At 45.5% G+C, this 25,396-nt stretch overlaps 1 protein-coding gene and 1 pseudogene across 1 annotated transcript; one reads left to right on the top strand and one right to left on the bottom strand.

Annotated features, from left to right (window-relative positions):
* The first annotated feature begins 17,672 nt into the window (after positions 1-17,672).
* On the top strand, positions 17,673-21,108 carry LOC136505975 (uncharacterized). Its single transcript, XM_066501104.1, has 5 exons — positions 17,673-17,837; positions 17,955-18,023; positions 18,775-18,993; positions 19,101-19,288; positions 20,292-21,108. Exons 1-5 carry the CDS (start codon positions 17,705-17,707, stop codon positions 20,907-20,909), a joined length of 1,227 nt encoding a protein of 408 aa, XP_066357201.1. The 5' UTR covers positions 17,673-17,704; the 3' UTR covers positions 20,910-21,108.
* A 235-nt stretch (positions 21,109-21,343) lies between these two features.
* LOC136502908 (uncharacterized) lies at positions 21,344-23,715 on the bottom strand (annotated as a pseudogene).
* Positions 23,716-25,396: the final 1,681 nt, after the last annotated feature.

Genomic DNA, 25,396 nt, shown 5'->3' with positions numbered 1-25,396 from the left:
TGTATCGGTCTATGATTGGAAGTCTACTCTATGTGACCGCATCAAGGTTGGATGTGATGTTTAGTGTATGCATGTGTGCTAGATTTCAAGCCTCACCAAGAGAAAGTCATTTGAAGGCAACTAAGAGAATATTGAGGTACTTGAAGCATACACAACATGTTAGATTATGGTATCCCAAAGGAGCAAGATTTGAGTTGATTGGATATTTGGATTCCGATTATGCGGGATGCAAAGTTGAGAGAAAGAGCACATCAGGCACATTTCAACTATTGGGAAGATCACTTGTATCTTGGTCATCAAAGAAGCAAAATAGTGTAGCACTCTCAACCGCCGAAGCGGAGTACATTTTGGCCGGTAGTTGTTGTGCTCAATTACTTTGGATGAAGGCTACTTTGAGTGACTTTGGAATTAGATTCAAGCAAGTGCCATTGCTATGTGACAATGAGAGTGTCGTAAAGCTCACCAACAACCTGGTTCAATACTCAAGAACAAAGCATATTGATGTCTGCCATCATTTCATAAGAGATCACTAACAAAAAGGGGACATTTGCATAGAGAGTGTGGGTACCAAAGATCAACTTGCCAACATATTCACCAAGCCACTTGATGAGAAGAGGTTTTGCAAGCTAAGGAATGAATTGAACATACTTGACTTCTCCAATATGTGTTGATGCACCCCCACTATATGACATGCCTCTCCTTCGAGCAAAGCAAGGTAAAGTTGATTGACATGTCATCCATCCATTGCTAAGGACTTGTTTAGTGCATCTAGTCACTCCTATAATGTCTTAGGCTCATTCGTGAAAATCAAATGAATTTGATGCTTATATGGTACCACTATTGCTTGTATGTTTGAAATGATCTAGTGGTAGCATATGACATGTTTGTGGGCTTGTAAACCTAGTGTTTGATTTAGAAAATGAGCTATAAGTGTTTAACTCAACATGGTACAAGATAACCCTTATTTGGAGGTGTGAAGAAGCTTGTCCTTGGATCAAACTGAGTTAAATATCTTTTGCAAGTAATCTAGATTGAACCAAATTAGGAAAATGATCCTCACTGCACATGGTTTCACCCCCAACATATCTATAATTTGAGGCTACCTTTTGTGCAAATTGTTGACATTAATAATCCTACCATATCTATACTTTAAGCCTTTGTGGTCATTGATGACAAAGGGGGAGAAATAGTGTACAAAGATAGTGAAACAAAGGGGGAGAGATAATATATGACAAAGGAAGGGGGTCAATTAAAATTTTAAGCATACAAATAGGGGGAGCAAGCTCATAAACTTGTATGGTAAAGTTGTATGTGCATTACATATGGTTGCTTGCATGCCATAAATATTTGATATCCATGCTTGTGTGGTGTATGCTAGTTGTAGGTTTAAATGTTGAAATGAAAAACTAGCATGCATAGGCTAAAGTAACTAGACCTATGTTCTTTCTATGGAAACTAGACCCTTGCATGTAATGTTGATCTCATGGGGAACTCTAGTGTTTGTGTATGTCTAGTTACTAATGGTGCTAAGGATGGTATAATGGTACACTCCGATTGGTATCACGCTTCAAAGGTCCATCTCTTATACCATAGCATCATTTGGTAGAAATTGACTCCTATATTTCCTATCTAAGCATATGTGCAAGCTACAATCCAAACTCTTAGCACATATGTAGGGAGAGTAATTACTACCATTTGGAGTTCATGGAACTTGTCCATATCCTTTACACATGGTAAATATGCTTGGGCAAGCAACATGGATTCAAATGTACTTTAATTCATATCTTTGTATAAGGGTTGTCATCAATTACCAAAAAGGGGGAGATTGAAAGCTCTAGTTTGGTTTTGGTTAATTGATGAAACCCTAAGTGCTAACCTAGTTTATCAAGATGATTATGAGATAGGTAGCACTACTCCAAGTGATGAAGCAATGGCGAAGATCATGACAATGGTGATGGCATGGTGATGGTCAAATGCTTAAACTTGGAAAAGAAGAAAGAGAAAAACAAAAGGCTCAAGGCAAAGGTATAAAATGTAGGAGCCATTTTGTTTTAGTGATCAAGACACTTAGTGAGTGTGATCACATTTAGGATAGATAGCCGTACTATTAAGAGGAGTGAAACTCGTATTGAAATGCGGTTATCAAAGTGCCACTAGATGCACTAATTCATTGCATATGCATTTAGGATCTAGTGGAGTGCTAACACCCTTGAAAACATTTGTGAAAATATGCTAACACATGTACACAAGGTGATACACTTGGTGGTTAGCACATTTGAGCAAGGGTGAAGGAGATTGAGTTGAAAAGGAGTTAGTCGCGCTGGTTACAGAGTGACCGGACACGTCCGGTATTTCAGCGGTAGACTCAGCGACCAGACACGTCCGGTCGCCACACCGGACACATCCGGTGTGAATCAGAAAAGGCAGCAGACGACAGAGCAGCCAATCGGACACTGGCAGCATCCGGTCCGGTACCACCGGACGTGTCCGGTCAGGCGTGGTTGCTTACTGTACTACACCGGACGCTACGGCTTAGTGTCCGGTCATTTGTGACTCTGCGTCCGGTGTGAGCGTCCGGTTGTCAGCAGAAGGGGCAGCAAGGGCTAAGTTTGATTTGAACTAGACACGTGGTAGTTCAGGGCTATCGGACATGTCCGGTATGCCGACCAGACGCGTCCGGTATTCACGACCAGAGCGTCCGGTGCTGCGTCCGGTGCAGTGTGAGCGGAGCGTCCGGTCGACGCGCAGTCAGCCCGTTTTTTGAGCCAACAGCTCTATTTGATGGGGGCTTCTATTTAAAGCCCCTTGGCCAGCTCAAGCCATAACTCTTGCACATTTTCATTGACATAGCAACCTTGTGAGCTTAGCCAAAGCCCTCCCACTCATCTCCATCATTGATTCATCATCTTTGTGAGATTGAGAGAGAATCCAAGTGCATTGCTTGAGTGATTACATCTAGAGGCACTTGGTATTAGTGTTGCGCCGTGGATTTCGCTTGTTACTCTTGGTGGTTGCCACCACCTAGACGGCTCGGTGCAGCGGTGGAGGATCAGCATGAGTTGGTGATTGTTCGTGGCCGTCTCCGGTGATTGTGAGGGGAGTTGTACCTTCCCCGGTGGAGTGCCGAAAGGTAACTCTAGTATATTGCTCGTGTCATTGAGTTATCTCACTTGTGGGTTGGTTCTTGCGGTGTCCTATCGTGTGGACGAGGTTTGTGAAACACCTCTTAGCCGCCAAACCACCAAGTGTTGGTCGACACAACGGGGACTAGCGTGTTGGCAAGCACGTGAACCTCGGGAGAAAAATCGGTTGTCTCTTGTCATTTGCATTCTCCCGGTGATTGGCTTAATTTTCATCTTGTGATTGGTTCATTCCCTACATGGCGGTATAATCACCCTACTCACTTATTTACATTCTTGCAAACTAGTTGATACAAGCTCTTTAGTGTAATTAGAATTGAGAGCTTGCTTTATTTTTACATTCTTCTAGTTGAGCTCTTAGTGAGTAGTTACATAGCAAGTTTGGGTGCCTAAGTAATCATTGCAACTAGAATTGTTGGATAGGTGGCTTGCAACCCTTGTAGAGCTAGAGCAAGTTTGCATTACGCTATTTGTCATACTAATCAAATTGCTCTAGTTGATTTGTAGATTTTTAAATAGGCTATTCACCCCCCTCTAGCCATATTAGGACCTTTCATCTACCTAACTAAGTTTTTGGGTGGGATGTTCTCATCCCCTATCTCCGCAGGTAAGTTTTGTCCTAGCAGGTAATGCAAGTCGATCAGGCTTGGCCGCTGCCGAGAGACAGGTGGGGAGCAACAGGATGCCCCAGGCAGGCTATGCCGACCCCGTCACGAACGACGGACCTAGATTCCGCTCAAACATATCCAGTAAGCGCTCCCTGAACCCGTCACTCGTGCCATTGAGGAAATTCCTATGCCAATGGGTCACCCTTACTTTATGCACATTCATTTCGCTATCGAACCCCTAACCCTAGCAACAGTGAGAGGTAGAGTCTCACTCGGGGCTAGTAAGAGTATCTATTCGGTAGACATTCTCGATGCCTGACCCCTTTCTAGCGCTAAAACCTAGAGGCAAGGCATGCGGAAATAAACTCTGAGTAAAACTGGTCGGATCACTAGAAACCTATGCCCCAGTGGCTACGACATTTCTACTCACCAGTGTGATGGGAGTTTTTGTCCCCACAACCCAAGCTTTAGCCACCGCCTTCCCTAGAAGGATTTGGAGGGACCCACTGATAGAATCTCCATCGAGGAGAGGCCCGTAGGTCGCCCAGGTCGGTCAGATGACTTGGGTCACTACCGAGAGATGGGTATGGAGAAGTGGGATACCTTATGTAGGTTATGCCAGCTCTGTCACTAACGTTAGACCTGGACCCCACACAGACATATCCGGTAAGAGCTCCTTGAACCCGTCACTCGAGCCATCGAGGTAACTTTACGGATCCCCACTTTTCTTTTCCATTGCATGATCATTCATTCATCCATTCTCATGCATGAATTCATGCATTCGTTCATTCATTCATCCATTCATCCATACATTCGTCCCATACATCTGAGCATTGCATATGCAATTGCTACATCACAATGCTTCACATCGCCTCATGAAGTGGTAGTCGTCTCACTCAATATGAGCGAAAACTGGCCGAGGTTCAAAGGCTGGCCCACGAAGGGCTCGAGGCCGCCTCATGTCAAACAGAGCCAGGGGCAAAAAACTAAGATGAGCCCCAGCGGCCCTCGCCCGACCCTACTCAAAAGCGGACAAGGACATCTCAACCTTTCTCGTTTGATCCTAACCTCGAGCCAAGCCCATAGAATCTCCATCAAGGAGAGGCCAGTGGGCCACCCAAGCCAATCGAACAGCTCGGGCATCTACCAGGAGGTGGGTTAAGGAGCGGTGGAATGCCACATGAGGGCTATGCCAAACCTGTCAGTGAATGATGGACTCGGATTCCACTCGTACGTGCCCATTAGTGAGCTCACCGAGGATGACACTCGAGCCATCAAGGCAAGTGTCGTTACCTCAGCCCTTCTAGTTGCGAAAACCGAGGATGGGGTGACGCACAAAACATAGCCGATCCCTATCGAGCCCCATGGGGCTTGGGGGCTCTAGCCGCCTGACCCTAAATCCAGAGTCCAACTGACCAAGGTTCGAAGGCCGGCCTACCAAGGGCCTAAGGCCGCCTCACATTGAATAGAGCTAGGGGAGAAAACATAGATGAGCCCCAGCGGCCTTTGCCTGACCCACTTAGAAGTGGATAGGGTCATCTCAACCTTCTTGTTCGATCCTAACCTCGAGACGAGCCCACAGAATCCCCATTGAGGGGAGGCCATCGGGCCACCTAAGTCGCCCTCAGGAATGGCTCAGGCATCTGCTAGGAGGCGGGTTAAGGAGCAGTGGAATGCCGACCCCATCACAAATGATGGACCCAAATTCCACTCGAACATGCCCATTAGCGAGCTCACCGAGCGCGTCACTCGAGCCATCGAGGCAAGTGATGTTAGCTCAACCCCTCCAGTTATGAAAACCGTGGATGGGGCGACGATCACAAAGACAAGCCAACCCTTTGACCACACCCCTGCTATGTGTGGGGGCTCAAGAAAAGTTGGACTCATAAGGAGACCAAATGCACGGTCATAGAACGATGGCTTAGATCCTAGGGAGGGGGTACGTGCGAAAACAAGAGACGCTTTCTTCTACTAGTTTCACTATCTTCTCCTTGATCTTTAGTGACACTCGACCCCAGCAATAGCAAGGGTCAGATCTCACTAGGGGGCTGATAAGGGTATAAATACACCCTTTCTGAAATAGTCACCGCACCTGACCTCTTCCTGATGTTAAACCTAGTGGCAAGGTATGCAGAAACGAACGACTAAGCAAGGATGGTCGGACTACAAGAAACCTATGCCCCAGCGGCTATGGCACTCTTGCTTACTAGTGTGATCATTGTTTCCCTCCTACACCTCGAGCCCTATGGTCTTAACAAATGGAAGGGTCAGAACACATGAACCCCTTTTCACACATAAAAATAGAGGAAAAACAAATTTGATCAAACAAAACAAAATGATAAGTTTGTTCGAATAGTACAGAGGGGTCGGAGCTTGTTTACTTGTTACATGAATGATTGCCCGACCTATCTGGCTAACTAACCCCTTTGGGGGACAACTATGCTCTCTATTCTATCTGCTAGGTCCTGCAAAAGGGGAGCCACTGCTGTCTCCATCTCCTCTAGCTCGTGGGCTTCATAGCCAGGCGTGAAGCTATGGCTCATCGTCTCCAGGTCAATGCTGTCCCCATAATGAGAATGGGCAATCATGAAGGATTGGTTGACCCCAGTGCGAGGTGCATTCCTCTCGAGCTGGTGCACCCTAGCTGTGATCTTAACGGCATGGGCCGGGAGCGAAATGGTCCTATCCGATCGCACCACCTCAAGGTCGTCGTAGACCACATCTAAGAGCAGTGCTTAGGATACCGAGCTCATCGCTCTCTGCCTGAAGATTCCTCCTCGCCTCAGTGAGGTCCATGGCCAGCTCAGCAAAGACACTCTTGACCTCCAGCTTCTAGGTCATCACGTTTTCGAGCTTGGCCTAGAGGTATCCGACCTTCTACTGCATGTCGTCATGCTCTTGGCATGCCTGGTCATGCTCTCGAAGGGCCTGGTCGTGCTCCTCATGAGCCACGCCATGCTCTGAGTGGAGCCTCTTTGTGGTTTGGAGCAGCTCATCCCGCTCCTTGCGTAGTCGGGCGACCACCGCGACATCCAGACTCACCCTCTTCTCTAGGGCCATAAGCTTCTCCTTGGCCCCCAGCTTTAGCTCCTTTCCTTCTCAACCTCAGCCAGAAGGTTGAGGATCCATTGGCAGGTCTCGGCGTCCTTCTAGAGCAGCTCATCCCGCTCCTTCCTAACCTTGGCAGCCTCCTCGTCGTCCCTCCATGATCTCTCCGATAGGGCCTTGAACGCCCTCTCGGCCTTGTCAGCATGCCGATGGGCCTCAGCCACCTACGACCGAAGACTATCTGCCTCCTCGTTGAGAGGAGTCAGCTTAGCCACCCTCTATTGGGCGGCAACAAGCTTAGCTATCACCTCCCCATGCAACTGTGCCTCCTCGACGAGGCGGTCCTAGGTTTCCTTCTGTTGATGAAGGAACCGAGACTTCACTCGGCTGTGAGCTATGAGGGACTGTAGAGAAATAGGGTTAAGCGAATATCTAGCCGGAGGGAATGACAACGTCGTGTAAGGCACCTCGATCGTTGTCTAGGGCTTTGAGCATGGATGTGACCCCCACATCAAGGCTCTCCCACTCCATGCTCTCTGCGACATCGTTCAGAGTGAAGAGCGTTGACGTTGGATCCTCTGGACTTGCCCACTGGAGCAAGGGCTTGCCCCGCGCAGGTGAGTCACTACCCACCGATGTCAAGGCCAGGGATGGCTCCCCGCCGCCTCTGATCACCGTCGACCCTTCTCGTCGTAACGTCCCCGCCGGGACACTCCCTCTGGCGATAGAAGGGGTTAGCGGTACGGACGTTGACTTCTCTCCTAGCACCACGACCTTCAGGGACCCCTTGGCCACATCCCCCTCCATTTGGCCCATGCCAGAAGCCATCACCTAGGCCACCGATGGCGCGGGTCGTGCTGGTTCCTCAAGCATCGCCACGATAGCGCCAGGCTGTGACCCACCTATCACAGACGCCGCCACCTCCACCTGCATCGGTAGGGTCCTAACTGGCTGCGTCGCGCCCACCATGGTTGGCGCCATGAGTGTGATCGGTAGCCTTGTCTGTCCTGTCATCGGCAGCGATATTGCCGCCATCGCCGGTTGTTCCGCGACCTCTGAAGGTGTCCCTTGGGGCCCCACGTCTGCCCATCCCACCGAGGGCACGGACGCTATGGTAGAACCACCTAATCTAATACCTCCTAGGAGTACTTGTCATCTATTAGACACTAGGTACTCAAGGGAGCATACCAAATTACATAGTTTTATCGAGCACACCGTAGGGGAGAACTCGAAAATCTATATTTTTCCATCAGGATCACAAATGAGAGAATAAAACTTACAACATTTTAGCTATTTCTTACATCACTTTTCATGCAACACCAGAGTATAATATTTATTATTATAATAGCGGAATGTAATCATGTTATCAGAGTTATGAACAATTTAATTTAACAATGGAATATAAACATGTGATCAGAGTTACAATGGAAATAAATATCTATTCCTGACATGATGAAGCATTGATATATAAACTATGACAACAGATTATAAAACTTTTATTTATAAAAACATTTAGTGAGAGTTATAAATAAAAACTATAATCACAGCGTAAAGGAATCATGTCTGAGCCCACTAGGAGGAATCCACACACAAGTATCAGCTCTAGTATCCACCTGTCACCTACAATAGGGGGAAATAAAACCCTAAGTACTCAATTGTACTCAGCAAGACTTACCCGTCAGGATGAAAGAAAAAGACTCAAAGGGTATGCAAGGCTATCTGGCTTGTGGGTTTATTACATCTGCAGGAAGCATTACTAAGCGTGTGTCCTAATATTCAATTTTATGAGCAGTTAGCATTAGTTCATTAACTAACCATTCTATGTAAGCACATGTGCTACTTTCAAGCAGGTGGTAAGCAATCGGAACCATTTTACCATCTTTCATCTTCTAGTTCTTACTACGATGCTAAATTGTAGACAAGTCGTACTAGATCACCCCGCGATTCATGAATCAATGTGCCCAGCTAGGTACCCTAAAACACACGCCCTGCTTGTACCCAAGGCACAAGTAGGACCAACCCACTACCCTCCTATCATGGGGTCTAGGTCCCCGTCCAAACTTAGACTCTAAGCCTCCTCCCCTGAGTCCTAGATTCAGTGCGGTGCTTGGACCTCCACCCAAAAACCACCCTGAAAGTCAGTCCGAAAAGAGCCAGAACCCATGATAAGAGAGTAACAAGTCTTTCCGCGCCCATACTCAAGTATATATATATATATGCAAGTGGGTTTCATTCAACTCCTTAAAACTTAATGCACAGACATAATATAAAGTGCAGAAAAATAGGGGTTATGCACCGGGGCTTGTCTGGGTAACATATAACCAAAAGTTAGTATTCCATCTTGGTGACACAATCATCAAGACACCATCTTTTCTGATACTCCAGATGACTCCACGATCCATCATCGTCCCTATTATGGTATGCAATGCGATGCAGAGGTGATGCAACAGTTAATTAACAAGGCAACAACAACTCTTAAAACCGAGCACATACTATGAACTAACAAGCTAGCTCTAATGACTAACGTACTAATCTATGTATCAACATCATCGAGAAAGATGTCATTTCCCAACAAGTGTTTTTAGTTATACAATTCCAAGGTGTTTCCTTAGCCTATTCTATTGATTTAATCTTTATTCGAAATAGGGCATCATTATCTATCTAGCAAACTAATTATTCTAGAGCTACAAAAATTACAATGAGCAGCTAATAATATTAGGAATTTACTATAAAATTTTCAGAGTCTACACTATCACCCACTTCTCACAAAAATTACCACAAGTTCACATTTTAACAATATTAAACATTTTAAAAGAATTAGAGCAACCGTAGAAACATTTTAAAACTAGATGAACCAATTATGCTAATAGATAAATCATGATTTTATGAGCCTAACAAAACTAGTTTGGCATTTTTGTGATTTTTCTATGATTTATTTTCAATTTTTGAAGAGCATTGAATTAACAAAACAAAGAAAACAACACAAAAAGAAAAGGGCCTGAGCGGCTTGGCTCGGCCCATAGGCGTGCGCGTGGCCTGCTGGCCAAGCATGGCCTAGTGACGGTGGTAATGGCCACGGGCGGCCTAGGCGGGCAGACAGGCCGCAGCCCCGGTGGGGGCGGGACGCGCGCACGACGTGAACGGCCCAGGCGCGGCAGCGACTGGCTGGTCCAGCACGCGAGCGCGTGCGAACATGGGCCATAGTCGGTCATGGCTAGGCCAGAAATGGCCTAATGTGGACGAGCGCAGACGCGATGGTAGTTTTGCAATAACATCGCCATGCTTCTATCTATTTAGTACGCTACTGTTCATACGAGTCACAGTTTTTGCGTTGGAAACCCTAAAAAATTCTCTATTTCAATTTTCTCACCTTGGCTCCTTCCTATGGCATAGCAGAGGAGCAGAGGAGGAGTGGCTCCAACCAATTCACGCCAGAGGGGCGACGGCCAGGCGGCACAGGAGTAGCAGCGGACCCAGCCGTGTTCACGAGCGTCGACGGCATGGCTAGAGGCGGCCCATGACAACTTGGCCACGCATGCACGTGGGTGGCCACGGGGCGATGATGGCGGAGGTGAAGTGGCTAAAAGGTGGGGTGTGCTGACGGTGACTGGATGGCCGGGGAAGCGCGCGGGCCATGATAGGGCATGGATCTAGTCGTGGCACAGACCGAGGCGGGGCACGGCACGGCGACCACGCGTAGGGGAGGCGGCATACCGGAACCCATCCAAAAAAGATGGCTGGCCATGGCGGGGTGCTGCGGGGCATGGATGAACCAGCTGGCCTCACCGAGCCTGTGCTAGACGTCGCCCGGAGCAGCTATCGTGGGCATGACCGAACGGGAGGCACAGTGCGGCGACGGCGGCGCACCAGCATGGTAGCAGCGTAGTCGGTGGAGGAGGCGCTCGGAGGGGCAGCGCTGCGGGGCCATGGGGGTTCATACGCGCTCATGAGGGATGGCTGGAAATGGGCAGGCATAGCCATGGTGGGTGCTCGGCTCGATAGAGCAAGCAGAGACAGAGGCAAGCATAGGCAGACCGAACAGGTGCAAGAGGAAAAGCAAGGAAACTTGTGTGAGCTCGCCATCTACTTCCCAAGCACGGTGTGCGGCAGGGCAGCCTGGGACAGCGTGGCCGGTAGGGGAAACACAGTACGCCACTGCAGTTGCTTGGGTAGGTGGAATGAATGGCCGAGAGCGAGCGGGGTGAGGTAGTTGAGGTGAGCGGCAGAGATCGCTCTCTATAGGCGTACCGATTCACGAACAGAGCACCAACGACATGGCTCACAACACAATCTAAGGAGGTTAGGGCAATTTTTGGAGTAACAACGCAACGTCAAACCACTCCATGAACTATACCATGCTATGACATCCACAAAGGTGCAATCAATAGTGCCAAAACATGACGCTAGCGTTTAAGAATTTTAATCAGAATTTGAATTCAAATTTGATTCTTGAGCCATCAAAAATATGGAACAACATCTATTCACCGGTTCAATAGTTGCATTTTCCTCTACACAACATGTACTTCAATTTTTATTTAAGTACCAATTACAAGTTATGTTTTATTTTTGTTTATAAAAATTGTTTTTCATGCTTAATCAAATAAACAAGCTATTCACTATTTATTTGCTGTCAGGCATTTTTAAGCACTTTCTTCATACCTTTCCAAAACAAGCCCTAAACAACTTTTGTCCACAAAATTATTTAAAAGTTATTAAGCACCGAGACAAGTTGACTAGCGACACTTATTTGTTTGTTTTATTTACGAAAGCGCGTCACGCAAGATTCGTTTATAATTCCATGTGTGCTTTAAACTTTTAAACCCAAAAACTTGTTTTACTAATTACTCTTAGGCATTAACCTAGGTGCTAAGCAAGCTCGTAACACCTGAGGTGTTACAAGTGCCACCGTGGGTGGCACCTGATCGATAGGTGACGCAATCACACTGGCGTCACTCCTGCCCGAAATAGGCGCGACGCTAGCCGATGGCTGAGGCCTCGCTGGAAGGGCGACGCTCTTCTTTGACACCAGCACCAAAGGATTACGCTGCCTCCCAACACTGCAAGAGACGAAAATCATAAGTCGTGATGAAATCTGACCAAAATAGGAAAAAACAGAGGAGCTGATGACTCACCTCAGCGTCGTAGAGCGATGGATATGTTTGGGCGGCGAACCCCACGACCTCTACCCTACCTTGTCAGGGCGAGGCCATTTTGAGCCTGCCCCCTACTCCTGGGCAGAGGGGCTCGCTCCCCTTGGATCTTGGGGCGCGACGGCGGAGCCACCCGCCTTGACTGTCACCTCGGGCGCGACGATAGAGCTGCACACCCCTGTTGGCTCCTAGGGTAGGCCTATGGTATGGCCTGTCTCCACTGGCTCCCTAGACATGACCTCCCCTTTGTGGAACAGAAAGGGTCCTAACTCCTGCAAGGATGAATCGATACCTGTCAGCACATCCTCGTTCTCTAGGTCGTCCCACTCGATGTCATCGACTACCTCATCGTCGTCTCCATCATCATCATCACTATCGCTATCGGTGTCCTCCCCTTGCTCCCATGCCTACAGGTTCCACCGCTTCTCCTTCCTCTTGTCCTCCTTTGCCTTCCTCAGCCGCTCGCCCTCGGTGTGATTCATCGCCCTCACGAACGAATCCCTAGACAACGGTGTCGGGTGATCCATGAAGATGAGGTCCCTCGGCTGGTCCCATCCCTCTCAAAGTTAGTATCAAGAGGTTAGGAAATCAATGAAGAGGAGGTATGAGGAGGGAAAACTTATGAAGACAACATGGCCTAGTTCCGACCGCATCGGAGGATGTCCTGGCACTGGGTAGACGAAATAGAGGGGGGCGCCCGCGTCGTCCCGTGAAGGCTCCATCGCCTCCTTAATGCGTTGCACGACCTCAGAGTGGGGGAGCGCTCCCTCAGCAAGCGTCATTCTATCGAATGACGCCTTGGGTGCCATCACATACAGCGGGAGCGCATGCATCATCAATGGCGCCACCCTCCTTGCATGGTAGGCCCTAATGACTCCCAACCCTTCAGGCCGCTCTCCTTTAGGATGTGGATGGCGACAATGTGGTCTCGGATCTTCTAGAAAGGATGTGGTGCCTCATCCTACGTAGCACAAACCCACTGCTATTGTTAGTCTACCTCATGGGTGGCCTAACACCAGCACCAGCACTAGCCCCACCAGCACCATCCCACCAGCATCGACAACACCAGTAGCCTCATTAGCACCAGCATCAGGCAGAGGTTGCACATTGGCAACAACAACAACAACAGGAGGAGCCCACCAGCAAGGGCAACAAAAGTAGCCATCCCAACCCCAGGAACAAGTGAGGCAGCATTGACAAACCCCTCACCAGCATTGACATTGACATAAGACATCCTAGGTAGTGCAGCAAGATAGCATTTAACTAACACATACACCATCATCATCATCACATAAGCATCATTGAATCATAAGAACCAAGAAGATAGGCAATACCAAAGCATTAGTCTCAGCATAGTCCATGAAATAAATAATAAGTCATACACATAGTTCAATAGTACCATACAGTGGCAACCTAAGTTATAATACAAAGTTGTTATAAAAATGTGGTTCAAGTCCTAGAAGTGCCCCTATTGGCCCACATGCTAGCAGAGTTAGCATCTCTCCTAGTTGCCATCCCACTGCTCTCTTTGGACTACAGGTGATTGACAGGTTGGTTGTCTATAACAACATGGGGATTGACTACCCAAGCCTCTTTAGTTGGCACCACTTCAACAATGCCAATGGATAGGATCTAGTTATGCAGTATGTAGCAAGCTAGGACAAGCTTCACTTGGGTCTTGTAGGTGTGGAAGGGCTTATTGTCTAGGATACGAAACCTATTCTTCAAAGCACCAAAAACAGGCTCTATTGTTACTCTTAAGAAATAGTGCCTTAGGTTGTACAGCTCCCTATCATTACTAGGATATGTTCTGCTACAAAACTCAGATAGATAGTAGCGCACACCTCTGTAAGGTGGCATGAACCCAGGGCGGCATGCATAGCCTACATCAACTAGGTAGAACTTGCCTACAACATCAACAGGGACTGTAATCAGTTTGTGATTGCTCTAATAACACAACAATAACACATGCTATTGATAATTCAGTTACCTTCTAGTACACTCAACCCATCTTGTCTCTCAATAGCATTAGTCAGGATCAAAGCACCATGTGCTGATCCCTCCCAACCAGCCAAGACATAGGTGAATTTCATGTCAAAGTCCATAGCAACCATTGCATTTTGAGTTGGGTTACTCTTCCTACCCCTAAAGGCAGCCTGCATGTGTCTAAGCACCCTAGCCAACACATGGGTGCCATCAATAGCCCCAATGCAGTCCTAAAAGAACATTTCATTAGAACAAATTAGGTGTATATGACTTAGATTGTCTACATTGACTAAAGGCAAAAAAGGTTTAGTACCTTGAAATATGGATTCCATCTGTGGCTCCTAAAAATCTTAGGGTGGGTCTAAAGGCCAGGTGGCTTGATCATCTCACTCCTAAGCTCCCCAACAACATACAACACTTGGTGGAAATGGTGGTGGACAGTCTCTATGGACCTTCTAAAACTCTAGTGGATCACCCGAAACCTTTGGTTGTGTCCAACTACATGGAGGAACATTGAAACTTGTTCCTCAACACTTGCATTTATACTGTTAAGCACAAGACTCCTCTGCCTGAACAGATTATAGAGAGCAAAGAAAGAGGCCCTACTCATCCTTAACATGGCAATGCACTCCTTATCAGTGGAGTTGTAAATCAAGTCCAAGTTCTTCCTCCTATGCTCATCTGCTACAACCCTAGGACCATACACTATGGGTTTATCCTCACCCCTCAGTCTCTTAACTCTAGAAAACAGAAAAACTACCATGACCACAACCATTGCTACAACCTGACTGGCCATGGTAGAGCGTTGGCTAGCTGGATCCATCTACATTCAGTTATTAGAGACATGTTTTAGTCATCAGGCATGCCATTGCTGGCCTCAAATTGAACCGCATTCATATAAACATAGACATAAACTAGCAAGAACGGCTACTTCTATCAAAAGAAGCCACCCAGAACCTACTAACAGCATCATCGACTACCATAAACACTGCAAAGCATCACATGTACAATGTATCAACATGAACGAATGAACAGTAAACCCTAGCTGGCCAAGAACCGCATAAATCATAGCAAATCGACCACAAAAGTACCAGTAGACTACTTTAAATCACCAGATCCACAACATTCGCACCTTGGTGGGTAGGGATTTGCACACAACCACCTTAAATCTCAAGATTTGGATCATCCAGCTCCACAGTAAACGAGATCCACTTGAGGTAAGGCCCGAGAAGGGATATCACCTTGCTACGAGCGATGGGGATGGATAGGAAGAAGACGCGAGGCAGAGAGGTCTAGGCAAACAAACACCACCGCACCCGAGCCGGAGAGGAGGAAAAAGAACCAGAGATGTGGAAGAAGAGGGGTCCTGCAGGACTTCAGCCACCACCACCACCAGGCAAAGAAGAAGAAGGAGGAGGTGGACCGGAGCCAGAGATGTAGCAGCCACACCACTAGCACCACCTCTACCACAATGATGGCAGTGGGAGAACTCCCAAACCCTAAGGCCTGGGAGTGTCTACGACTGCGCCGACACCACTAGGCAGAGCGACGACTGAGGGCGGAGAGAGCGAGAACGAAGAGCAGAGAGAGCGAGTGAGAGCGTCGCAGGGAGGGAGGGGATAAATGGAGGCTAAAACCCTAGCAGCGCCGCACGTGGAGATTTCACTACTCCTGCGTGAGCCCACGGGGGCCAACCGGTGGGAGGCCGAAATGGCCAGCGCCGCGCCCGAGTGAGCTGAGCCCGAGAGCAACAATTTTTTTTGTTCCCCCTGGGCCTGGTCGGGGGCTGATTTGATGGTCGTACGGGTCGGGCTATGGAGGGAGGCCAGGCAAACAAACACCCTCGGTTGAAGCCCACGGGCATACTGGCCCAGCTGGTCTAGGCAAACAAACGCATATCTATGAGGAGGTTTAGGAAGCAGCTGGACTAGGTGCATGCTATGCCGAACGACAAATGCATGGTCGGTCACAAATATACACTTTAAAAATCTCCTAAGATTGTATAATATGTTGGGCCAGATAGTTTGTAGTGAACCTAGAACAACTTATAGATAAAACGGTAATGCTACGAAGCGGGTGTCTGTCTGTTCGTGATGGACGGCTCCGCACTCGCTCCCTCTGGCTAGGCCAAATGGCCAGTAGCCCAACCGTCCACCCCACTTATTCCCTTCCTCTCTCTTACATGCGGGCCTTGAACGTCAGCTCCTCTTCTCCTTCCTCTAGATGGGAAACGTAGACGTTGCCTGCTCGTACGAGAGCACGCGAGCTACTTCCTGCACCTACTCCTCAACCCGGCCCACACTGACTCCTCGTCGCCCACCCTGATAGGCCGCCGCCGCGCGCTGCTCCCCATTCCCGCACCTACCGCGCGCGCCACTCCCTGTTGTCGTACCTCGCTGCGGTGTCGTTGTCCTTGTCGCTCCTCTCCGACCTCGCCGAGATCGGTGGTCCTTCCGACCACCGTGTGTGGCTTGCCAGCCAGGAGTGGGGCCATTGTTGGCCGAGCCCAAGCTAGGCACAGGCACAGCTAGTCACTACTAGGCCATGCCACCATCCTCGACCATCAGATGGCCAGAACCGGCTGTTCCTCGCTCTACTCTAAGTCGTTCGGAAGAAGAATGATAGGGTGAAAACGCATGTTGAAAGTGTATGTTTTAAGTATTTCAGATGTTTTAGAGATATGTTGCAAGTGTTTCATGCGGATGTTGCATATGCTGCAATTGTTGTACACGTATATTGCAAACTTCTGTTTTCAATGTTTCATCTAGTTTTTCAGACATATGTTGCAAGTGTGGTTTATTTAGATGTTGCATATGTTTCAAATATATGTTGCAAGTGTTTTATATAGACATTGCTTATATTTTACAATGGGTTTAAAGTGAATTTTAGGTGTTTTTATAAGTGTTTCACATGCATGTTTCAAGTGTCCATCTACCTTCAGACATATGTTGCAAGTGTTGCATCTACATGTTTTAAAAGTAGATCAGGTGTTGCAACTCCGTCCTCTCTTTCTACTGCCTCACCTCGGTGTCTTCTTCTCCTGAAGCCGGCTAGGCATCCGCCGCCCCCTCCCTCTCTTCTCGATGCTGATGACGTTTGGGGCGGTGCGGGATCCATGTGGGCATGTGAAACGGCGTTGCAGCCATGGGAAATTGACTAGGACGTCCGGGTGCTAGTAAGCCCGAGAGACAAATTAGGTGGATTTCAACTTTATTTGGCTTCAATAATGAATGAAATATTAATAGTGAATTATAGAAGCAAGGATTTGTATTAAAAACAAAAGGAAAAAGAAACAAAGGAAGGCGTGCTGTGTTGGGCCGGGCTCCTCCTTGGCCTCACAATTGGACGCGTTGGGCTGCCCGATTTCGTGTCGGATACGGATTCCTCCGCCCTCTCCTCTTCACTGTGTCGCCTTTCCCCAAGAGATGAAAACGGTATGAATATTTTCCGACCGTATTTGAAACCGAATTCGTTTAGAGTAGTTGAGATCTGTCCGTACTCAAGTCCGGATATCTAACCTCCGATACCGTATCCGTATCCAAATACTCAAATCGTATATTTATAATGTCGATATCCAATCGTATCCTATTCGACATAGTTGATATTATCCGTATTCGAATCTGAATCCGAACATCGTATCATATCCGACATAGTTGATATTATCAATATTCGAATCCGAATCCGAACATAAATAAATATGAAAACAACGTCCGTATCCTATCCGTTTTCATCGCTAGACCCCAACCCTTGATCGCCTCCATCGCTCCGTCGGATGGGAGAAACCGTAGCGTCGGCGATGGCGCCGCCAGTGGCGCTACTCCAGGTCCCCAACCCCAGTGGCGATTGCTTGGACCCGGGGCTCGCTTCGGCTCCTGTCACTGAACGCCGGCCTCCCATTGGCAAAGGTTGGTAGCTGTTCGGTGCTTCTCTTCTCCTCCCCATAAAAATTTATCATTCGCGCTCCTTTGCCCCGTACCACCTATGCGTTCCTCTAATCAAAGGATTTTACTTCCCAATTTCAGCGATTAGGGTCAAATACAGCGATGTGGTGGACGAAAATTACCCCATTGACTATGAGATAACCTGCCCAGGTACTACCTCAGTCCCAAAAAGGACCTAATCCTGTTTGGACTAAATCAAACTTTTATGTATCTCCAAATAATATTCTGGGTTTATAGAAAAAATTAGTGTCTACATTCTCCAAATAGGTTTATTATAACAATATATTCCATATGATTAATCTAATGATACTTATTATGCATAATAAATATCAATACTCCCTCCATCCCAAATTGTAAGTTATTCTAAAAATCTTGGAGAGTCAAACTTTTTCAAGTTTGACTAAAATTATAGAGAGAAACACAAAGGTTGATGACATCAAATAGGCATAATATGAAAATATAACTAATGAAGAATCTAATGATACTTACTTGGTATGATAAATATTATTATTTTATTATATAAATTTAGTCAAACTTGAAAAACTTTGACTCTCCAAGATTCTTGGAATGACTTACAATTTGGGATGGAGGGAGTACTTTTTTCTGTATATATTTGGCCAAACTTAAGATTGAGAATTACATTCTTTTTAGACGAGTGAGTAGACACCCTCTTCTCTGCAGCAGACTAAGTTGGCACCAACTCCAAGCAATGTAGCTTTATACAAACCAATACATGCACTCTACTACATTCGTCTATATATATATATATATATATATATATATATATATATATATATATATATATATTCAGGGCAATATATACACACACACACACTAGTGATATGCTGAATAGGATTATCTGGTAAGGTTAATTGGCATTGCTACATGTTGAATTCTTCAGGGCAAAGCTTCACATTGAGACAAGAGAAGGAGATACGATTGAACTCGATGAATAGAATGGCCCATCTGTGGGAGCAGTTCTCGGACTCGTGCAATGAGAGAGATGAGAATACTCCTGTTGCTCCAGGGCCTTTGAGAGTTCTCCCTGTGACAACATATTCTTGCATCACGAGGGGATTCTGCTATCACCGTGAATACATGATCACTGATACCTCCCAGAGTAAGTGCCAATTGGTTTCTACTATAGTCTATACAGAATCCAGTAACCTGCAGTGTTATTATCTGTGTATGTTTAGTAATTTTAATGTTTCTTCTCCCTGTTTGCAGCTAAATCAATCCTTGGATTTCGTGAACCACAGCAGATGATGCAGATCTTCTCTCTGAGGCTGTCAAGCTATAAATCTAAATCCTATCCCATTAGTATTTACGGAACATTCGCCGTGCGTGATGACTTGGAGCCGTTGAGGAACTATGTCTTTAACCGTTCGAGAGACAATCCTGTCATGATCTATCAGGTACAGTTTGTTTCTCGTTTTTTTAACCTTGGGGGATGTTTTTTTTTTCAAAACCCTTACCTTGCTACACTTCAAGTTAGGCATGCAGCAGAGTTTGGATCATGTCTTAAAAGCCTAACTTAATAAACCTGAAGCCACAGCTATATAAAGTTAGGCAAGAAAACAGAGTGTATAACATGTGGTTTATGGTGCCAACAAAGTGTAACAAGCCTAGTTATTGGAGTGAACCAAACATGTGCCTAAGAAATGATGCCATTTCTAAGTTAATGTGTGAGCCAAACACCCTCCAAATTTTGTTGGCGCAAAAACTTGTGTAAGGTTACTTGTAACAAAGTTAGGGTATGGTTCGTTGCCATATTCTCAGATTATAAAAGCTTCGACTCTTCCAGGGTGCCATTTGGTTCACTTGATGTTGTGCCTTGCCACACCTCCCCACATATTTTTTTATCAACTTTGCCTAAGTTGGGGTTCTAGATATGGTCTAGAGTCTAGACACCTTGATAAGGAAACAAAGTATGTGGCACTCAACTAGGTATTCTCAAAATTTGCTGAACATGATTATCAGAAGCATGAGATACATGTCAATTAGTTTTTTTAATATCAGGAGCTATTTATGGTTAGATGCATTAGTTCACGAACTTTGTACGTTTCATTCATCTATAACGTTTCAGATTAATTTGTTTGCTGCTCAGTTCATATACTAGTTGACAAAGCAATCATTGGATCTTAACTACCATTTGTAGTACATTTTGCAATGAAGAGAGTATGCCACATTTTTTGTTGTTGATTCTTAACACCCTAACATGCTACAAAATCCACTAAAAATCTATGTCATTAGACCAAGAAGAAAAAATGTGCAAAGCTGGTTGTCTTGCTGATAGAGTATCTGTCAATAATTCATTTATACAAGCATTCACATCCTGTTGTGTTTATTCTGTTGTTACACATTTCTTTTTGAGTACATGTTCAGCCCTTTGATTTCTAACAAATTGTTAAATTGCAGGAATCTGAAGACTTGCCTCTTTGTAGCCCTTGCCGAGGAATCTATGTACTAGATCGTGCATTGTTGGAAGTTGATCTTTGGGTGAAAAAGGAAGAGGAGGGATCAACCGATGAACGGTTACTTTCTGAGTATGTTGAGATTTGCTTGCGCTCCAGTTTCAATAAGATGCGCACGGGGCGGATTCACAGTGAAGATGCAATCTTGGATATGGACTTTATGTTCCTTTCAGAGAGTGTTGAGGCAGTTATAGAGGTGTTCACAGGTGTTGACAGTCCTCAGCACGTGAGATTCATTGCTTCCAGCAGTTGTTTTGATAAGGAGATTTTGCTTTTCGAGGGGAAATGTTTTCAGGGCAAACTTTTTACGCATGTGGTTGCAGTGACGGTAGAAGAAAAACTGAGTATTCGCTTGGAATGGGAAAATCCGCATTTGGAGTGGACCTTTCAGGATGGAGTTGTTGGAGCTTTAAGTTATCCTGATGATGACTCAGTTCCATTTTATGTGAGGGTGTTCTTTGCTCCAAAGAATCTGGGACGCAGGCCATCAAGATACGACGCTTGGAAGAAGAGGTGTAAAAACAAGGGGACAACTTCCAGTAGTGGGTTGCTGAAAGTTTGATGTATGGCTTCTTTAGCAGTGTGGTTCAGTGTGCCATGTTCAACGCACGCTCTCTCATACCTTAATATTTGAGATATGTTGCTAATCTTGATCTGTTGATGTGGCGATTCTTGTAAAGTCTGCATTATGTTCAGAGTTATTCTCAGATATTTGAGATATGTTGCTAGTCTTGATGTGTTGATGTGGCGATTCTTGTAAAGTCTTGGCTTTGATGATGCTATTTGTCTTCACCGTCTAGACTGGACCCAAATTTGTGGGAGCACTGCGCTTGGTGCTTGAATCCTGTGTTGAACAAAGCGTTTGGTTCTTTTTCTGGCATTCCTCTTTGCCACAGGTCACTTGCAGCAGCAAGGTTCAAGCAGATCATTATCTGCTGAACTGGGAGACAACAGTCGAATGACATGCTAGACGTGCAAACACAGGCTTGGAAGATCATGCATAGTGCAGTGTATTAATCAGGACCAAATTGTTCCAGCGTCTACAGCATAAGTAGAGTATGACACACGACTACTACCAGACGTCTAGACCACAACGGTATTAAGCTACCACAGATTTGTAGCTCAGTAGACATCCCAAAAAAAGAAAGAAGGTTTGGACCTCATCAGTACATTTGCAACTCAGTAGCCATCCCAAAAAAAGAAAGAAGGTTTGGACCTCATCAGTACACAAAAGAAACAGGGAGCCACAGCTCCAACACAACCAGCCCACATCTGCTCCGGTCTTGAGAGCTCCTCCAGCTTCTCCACCAAACACTTGTGCACCTCTAAATTCTCATGGAGCACAGCAGACCCCAGCCCTTCAGCACAGCAGTAGCAGTCCACCATAGCTGTTTTAATCCCAGCCATCGACTACTCTCAAAACAGATCAGATTTCTTCTTTCCACAAGTTACATAGGACTACAAAAGTGACAAAAATACCAAGGGCTTTTTCAGTTCGCAACAAAAAACACCTTGATAAATGATAAATGGAAAGCAAAAGAAGAGATAAATTCACAGAAGGCCACAGTAATTGTCAACATGCCAGCACCAACCACACTTGCAGCACCATCTTCATATCCTGCCTGCTTAAGATGTCATTTACCTAGCATCCTTAGTAGTAGGAAATGGAGGGAAGTGTTCCATGAGAAATCCCCAACTTGAATCATCCAAATCCATTTTATGGCTATTTTTTAGCTCATTTTCCGCCCATATTGGATCCACGGGTCCTTCTTTGGACAAATGCATGGGCATATCCTTAAGGTAAAAATACCCACGCTTATGGTTAGGTCTGTGCATAAGCCGGATATCCTCTAGAGCAATCTTTGCCTCCGCTACATCACTATTAGTAGCCACCCCTTCTCTTGCATATGTTTGTTTCTTATCTTTAGTTTTGCTACTAAATTCTGTATCTTTTATCGCTGCTGCTCTATAAATAGTTGTACATGAGCTTTTCCACATTCTTGCATTACCAATTGGCTCTTTTCCCACCATATTTGCTGCCCTAAAGTTTTTGAAGATGTTTCCAATGAAGAGACTATCAGACCTTCCAGCTTCTGCAAGATATAAAATGAAGGTTTCACCAGCACTAATCACTTGAAAAGTTGAGGGTCTGGGCACTTGTTCTTCAACGTGAGCATAGAGAATGAGAAAAGAGTTAACCAAAGATCGATCTCCACATCTTGTATAGGCAGCCTCATCATAGTATCCACCATCCCAAGGAAGTTTTTTTGCATGCTCAATATACTGTGGTTCTGTATCTGTTTCTGAGCTCTCACGGATGCCAAGATAAAATGGTTCTTCCAGTACTTCTAGCTATGTAACCATCAAGATAACCAGATGCTTCATCAATGACAGCACATATCCATTTTGCATGATAATGGACATAAATAAGGAAATGCCCAGAATCAGGAAGCGTACAACACCGCCTATTACCATCTCCAAATTCATAGTGCAAAGTGGTATTGTTGAAACACCAGAGGCGGTAATTTAGAACAGTTCTTCGCCATCTATATCGAACTTCCATACTGTTCCCATCAGATCAAGTATGCCATAGTTCTACAAAAAAAAAAAAAAACAAAAAAAAAAAACAAAAAAAAACCTGTTCAGTAACAATGTAAAGGAAAAGGAAAAACATGAATGAAGGAAAATAAGCTATCTAAACCCGTTGTTGTATACATCCCGCTGTTGAGTAATTTAAAATCAAAACCCCTGTAAGTCAGAACCTACTCGTTGATATCCCTAGAATTGCATATTGGGAAAAAAAAACTAAGCTTTGCTTAAATCAAAACTCCTGCAAGTCGAACCTACCTATTGATGTCGCTAGAGTTGCAGATTGTGGGAAAAAAAAAACTAAACTTTGCTGAAAATACAAAAGACAAAGCCTTTTCTGAGTTGAGAATTGATAGAGTTGCAGATTGTGGAAAAAAGACTAAACTTTGCTGAAAACACAAAAGACAGCCTTTTCTGAGTTGAGAATTGAGACACACCCGAGCATGCCGACCAAGAGGAGCGGGCCTTGTATACGGAATGGCTCGTACTAACACATGGTCCGTCAGGTCCTCCTCCCGTCCTCCATCGCCACCAGCTCCCGCTTCTCCCTGCCTTCCCTGCGCTCCGCCACCTCCTTTCTCTCCCACAGCGATTGCACCTCCGCTGCAGTACGGTTGGTCCGTTCCTTCACTATCGCCGCCGCTACCACCACCCTCCTCATCACCACCTGCCCCTCCGAGGTAGTACGGCCGGTCCCGTTTTCTGCCGCCCTGGCCGCGGCCGCGGCCGTGGCCGTCGCCGTCGCCGCCACCTCCTAATGCTTTTCCCTGTTCTTGCATTTGCTCTATTTCCACCTCCCCTGTGGCTCTCTCACTCCTCCCGCTTTCCCTTTCCGCAGCACCAAGCTTGCATTATTTAGGTGCTGGCTGGAGACGGAATAGGGTTGGGGTGGGGAAGAAGAAAGGAAAAGAATGCACGTACGGAACTCACTTCTGTCTTTCCAAGGGCCGGCTTCAGTGGGATTTTTGCTTCGGGCTTTGGGAGTTTGGGGACACCCAATAATCGTATTTGTCACTCGGTCCATCTGGTCTGTCTGAAACATTGAGGGGGTGTTTGGCTTGTCTTCTAAGTCTAGTCTTATTTAGTTATTTTTATTAATTAAATGGGACTAAAAATACATTAACCAACTAGTGACCCAAGTGTCCTAAATGGGACTAAAGCATACTTTTTAGTCAGGTTGTCTCATCTTTTAGTCACTTTGTATCAAACACCTTGACTAAAAGGGACTAAATGCCTCTTTTAGTCCATCAAACTAAATAGAGGGTGACTAAACTTTAGGAGCTAATTTAGGTGACTGGGTCTGTTTGTTTCTAATGACTAAAATTTAGCTACTAAAATCAATAACTAAACTTTAGTCACCCCTGTTTGGTTCTAGTGACTAAAAGTGACTAAAGACCATTAAAGCAGTTCAGCAAAAACCAAACGACTCCTAATGAATGCCCAAATCAGGGTGGGGAACTAGCAATAATGAGGGGCAGCCCTTGTCCACTGGGCACTTTAGCCCACTTTTAGCTACTCTTAGGTGACTAATATGACTAAACTACTTTAGTCTCTTTTTAGTTAGTTTGTTTAGTAGTTTAGTAGCTAAAGTGACTAAAGTTTGGTAGCTAAACTTTAGCAAGAGAACCAAACAGGCTCTAAACTTTAGGAGGTGTGAACCAAACACCCCCTAAGACTACGAGAGTGCTCCCTCTGCCTGGCGTTATATAATATTTGTAACATAAATTAAGAATTAAAGAAAATGATTTAGTCCTATTGTCTGGATCCAGGGACTAAAGTTTAGTCGTGTCACATCGGACATTTAGATGCTAACTAGGAGACTAAAGATGAGCTAATTATAAAACTAATTGCCCATAAGTAGAGTAATTAGCGAGACGAATCTATTAAGCCTAATTAATCCATAATTAGCAAACGTTTACGGTAACACCACATTGTCAAATCATGGACTAATTAGACTTAATAGATTTATCTCGTAAATTAGTCTCAATCTATGTAATTAATTTTATAATTAGCCTATGGTTAATACTCCTGATTGGTATCAAAGATTTAAGGTGACATGGCTAAACTTTTGCCCAAATGAAACAAACACCCCCAGGTCTATATACATAATCGTCTTATAATTTCGACCGGATGGAGTAGTGGGTATAATAAGTAGTATCAATACAAATTTAAATAGTATTATAGTATTTTTCTTTGTACAACAAAATTTATAAGGTCTTTCTTGGAAAGATAGAATATGACTTATTTAGCAGTGGGGTGGCAAAAATTGTTGCATTAAATTTTATAGAGCCCAATTCGTTCCCCTCTGAGGTCATTTAGTCCTTACAGAAGGGAACAAATTAAACTAACGGTAGTGTTGGAGGGAGAAAGGAATGGAAGATAAAGGCAATGTGAAATAATGAAAATTGAAATTTCCAGGGATAAGGAAGAAAGGTGATATTTTTTAGTGTTAAATAGAAA

The sequence above is a fragment of the Miscanthus floridulus genome, chromosome 14 (assembly GCF_019320115.1).
Source record: "Miscanthus floridulus cultivar M001 chromosome 14, ASM1932011v1, whole genome shotgun sequence".
NCBI classification, from domain to species: domain Eukaryota; kingdom Viridiplantae; phylum Streptophyta; class Magnoliopsida; order Poales; family Poaceae; genus Miscanthus; species Miscanthus floridulus.
This window is presented reverse-complemented; position numbering and strand designations above follow the sequence as displayed.

Excerpts from the sequence above, each read along its gene's own strand:
- LOC136505975 (XM_066501104.1), top strand. The coding sequence starts at position 17,705 with ATGGGAGAAACCGTAGCGTCGGCGATGGCGCCGCCAGTGGCGCTACTC. Across the intron at positions 17,838-17,954 it reads CCGGCCTCCCATTGGCAAAG|CGATTAGGGTCAAATACAGC; the intron begins GTTGGTAGCTGT and ends TCCCAATTTCAG. Across the intron at positions 18,024-18,774 it reads CTATGAGATAACCTGCCCAG|GGCAAAGCTTCACATTGAGA; the intron begins GTACTACCTCAG and ends TGAATTCTTCAG.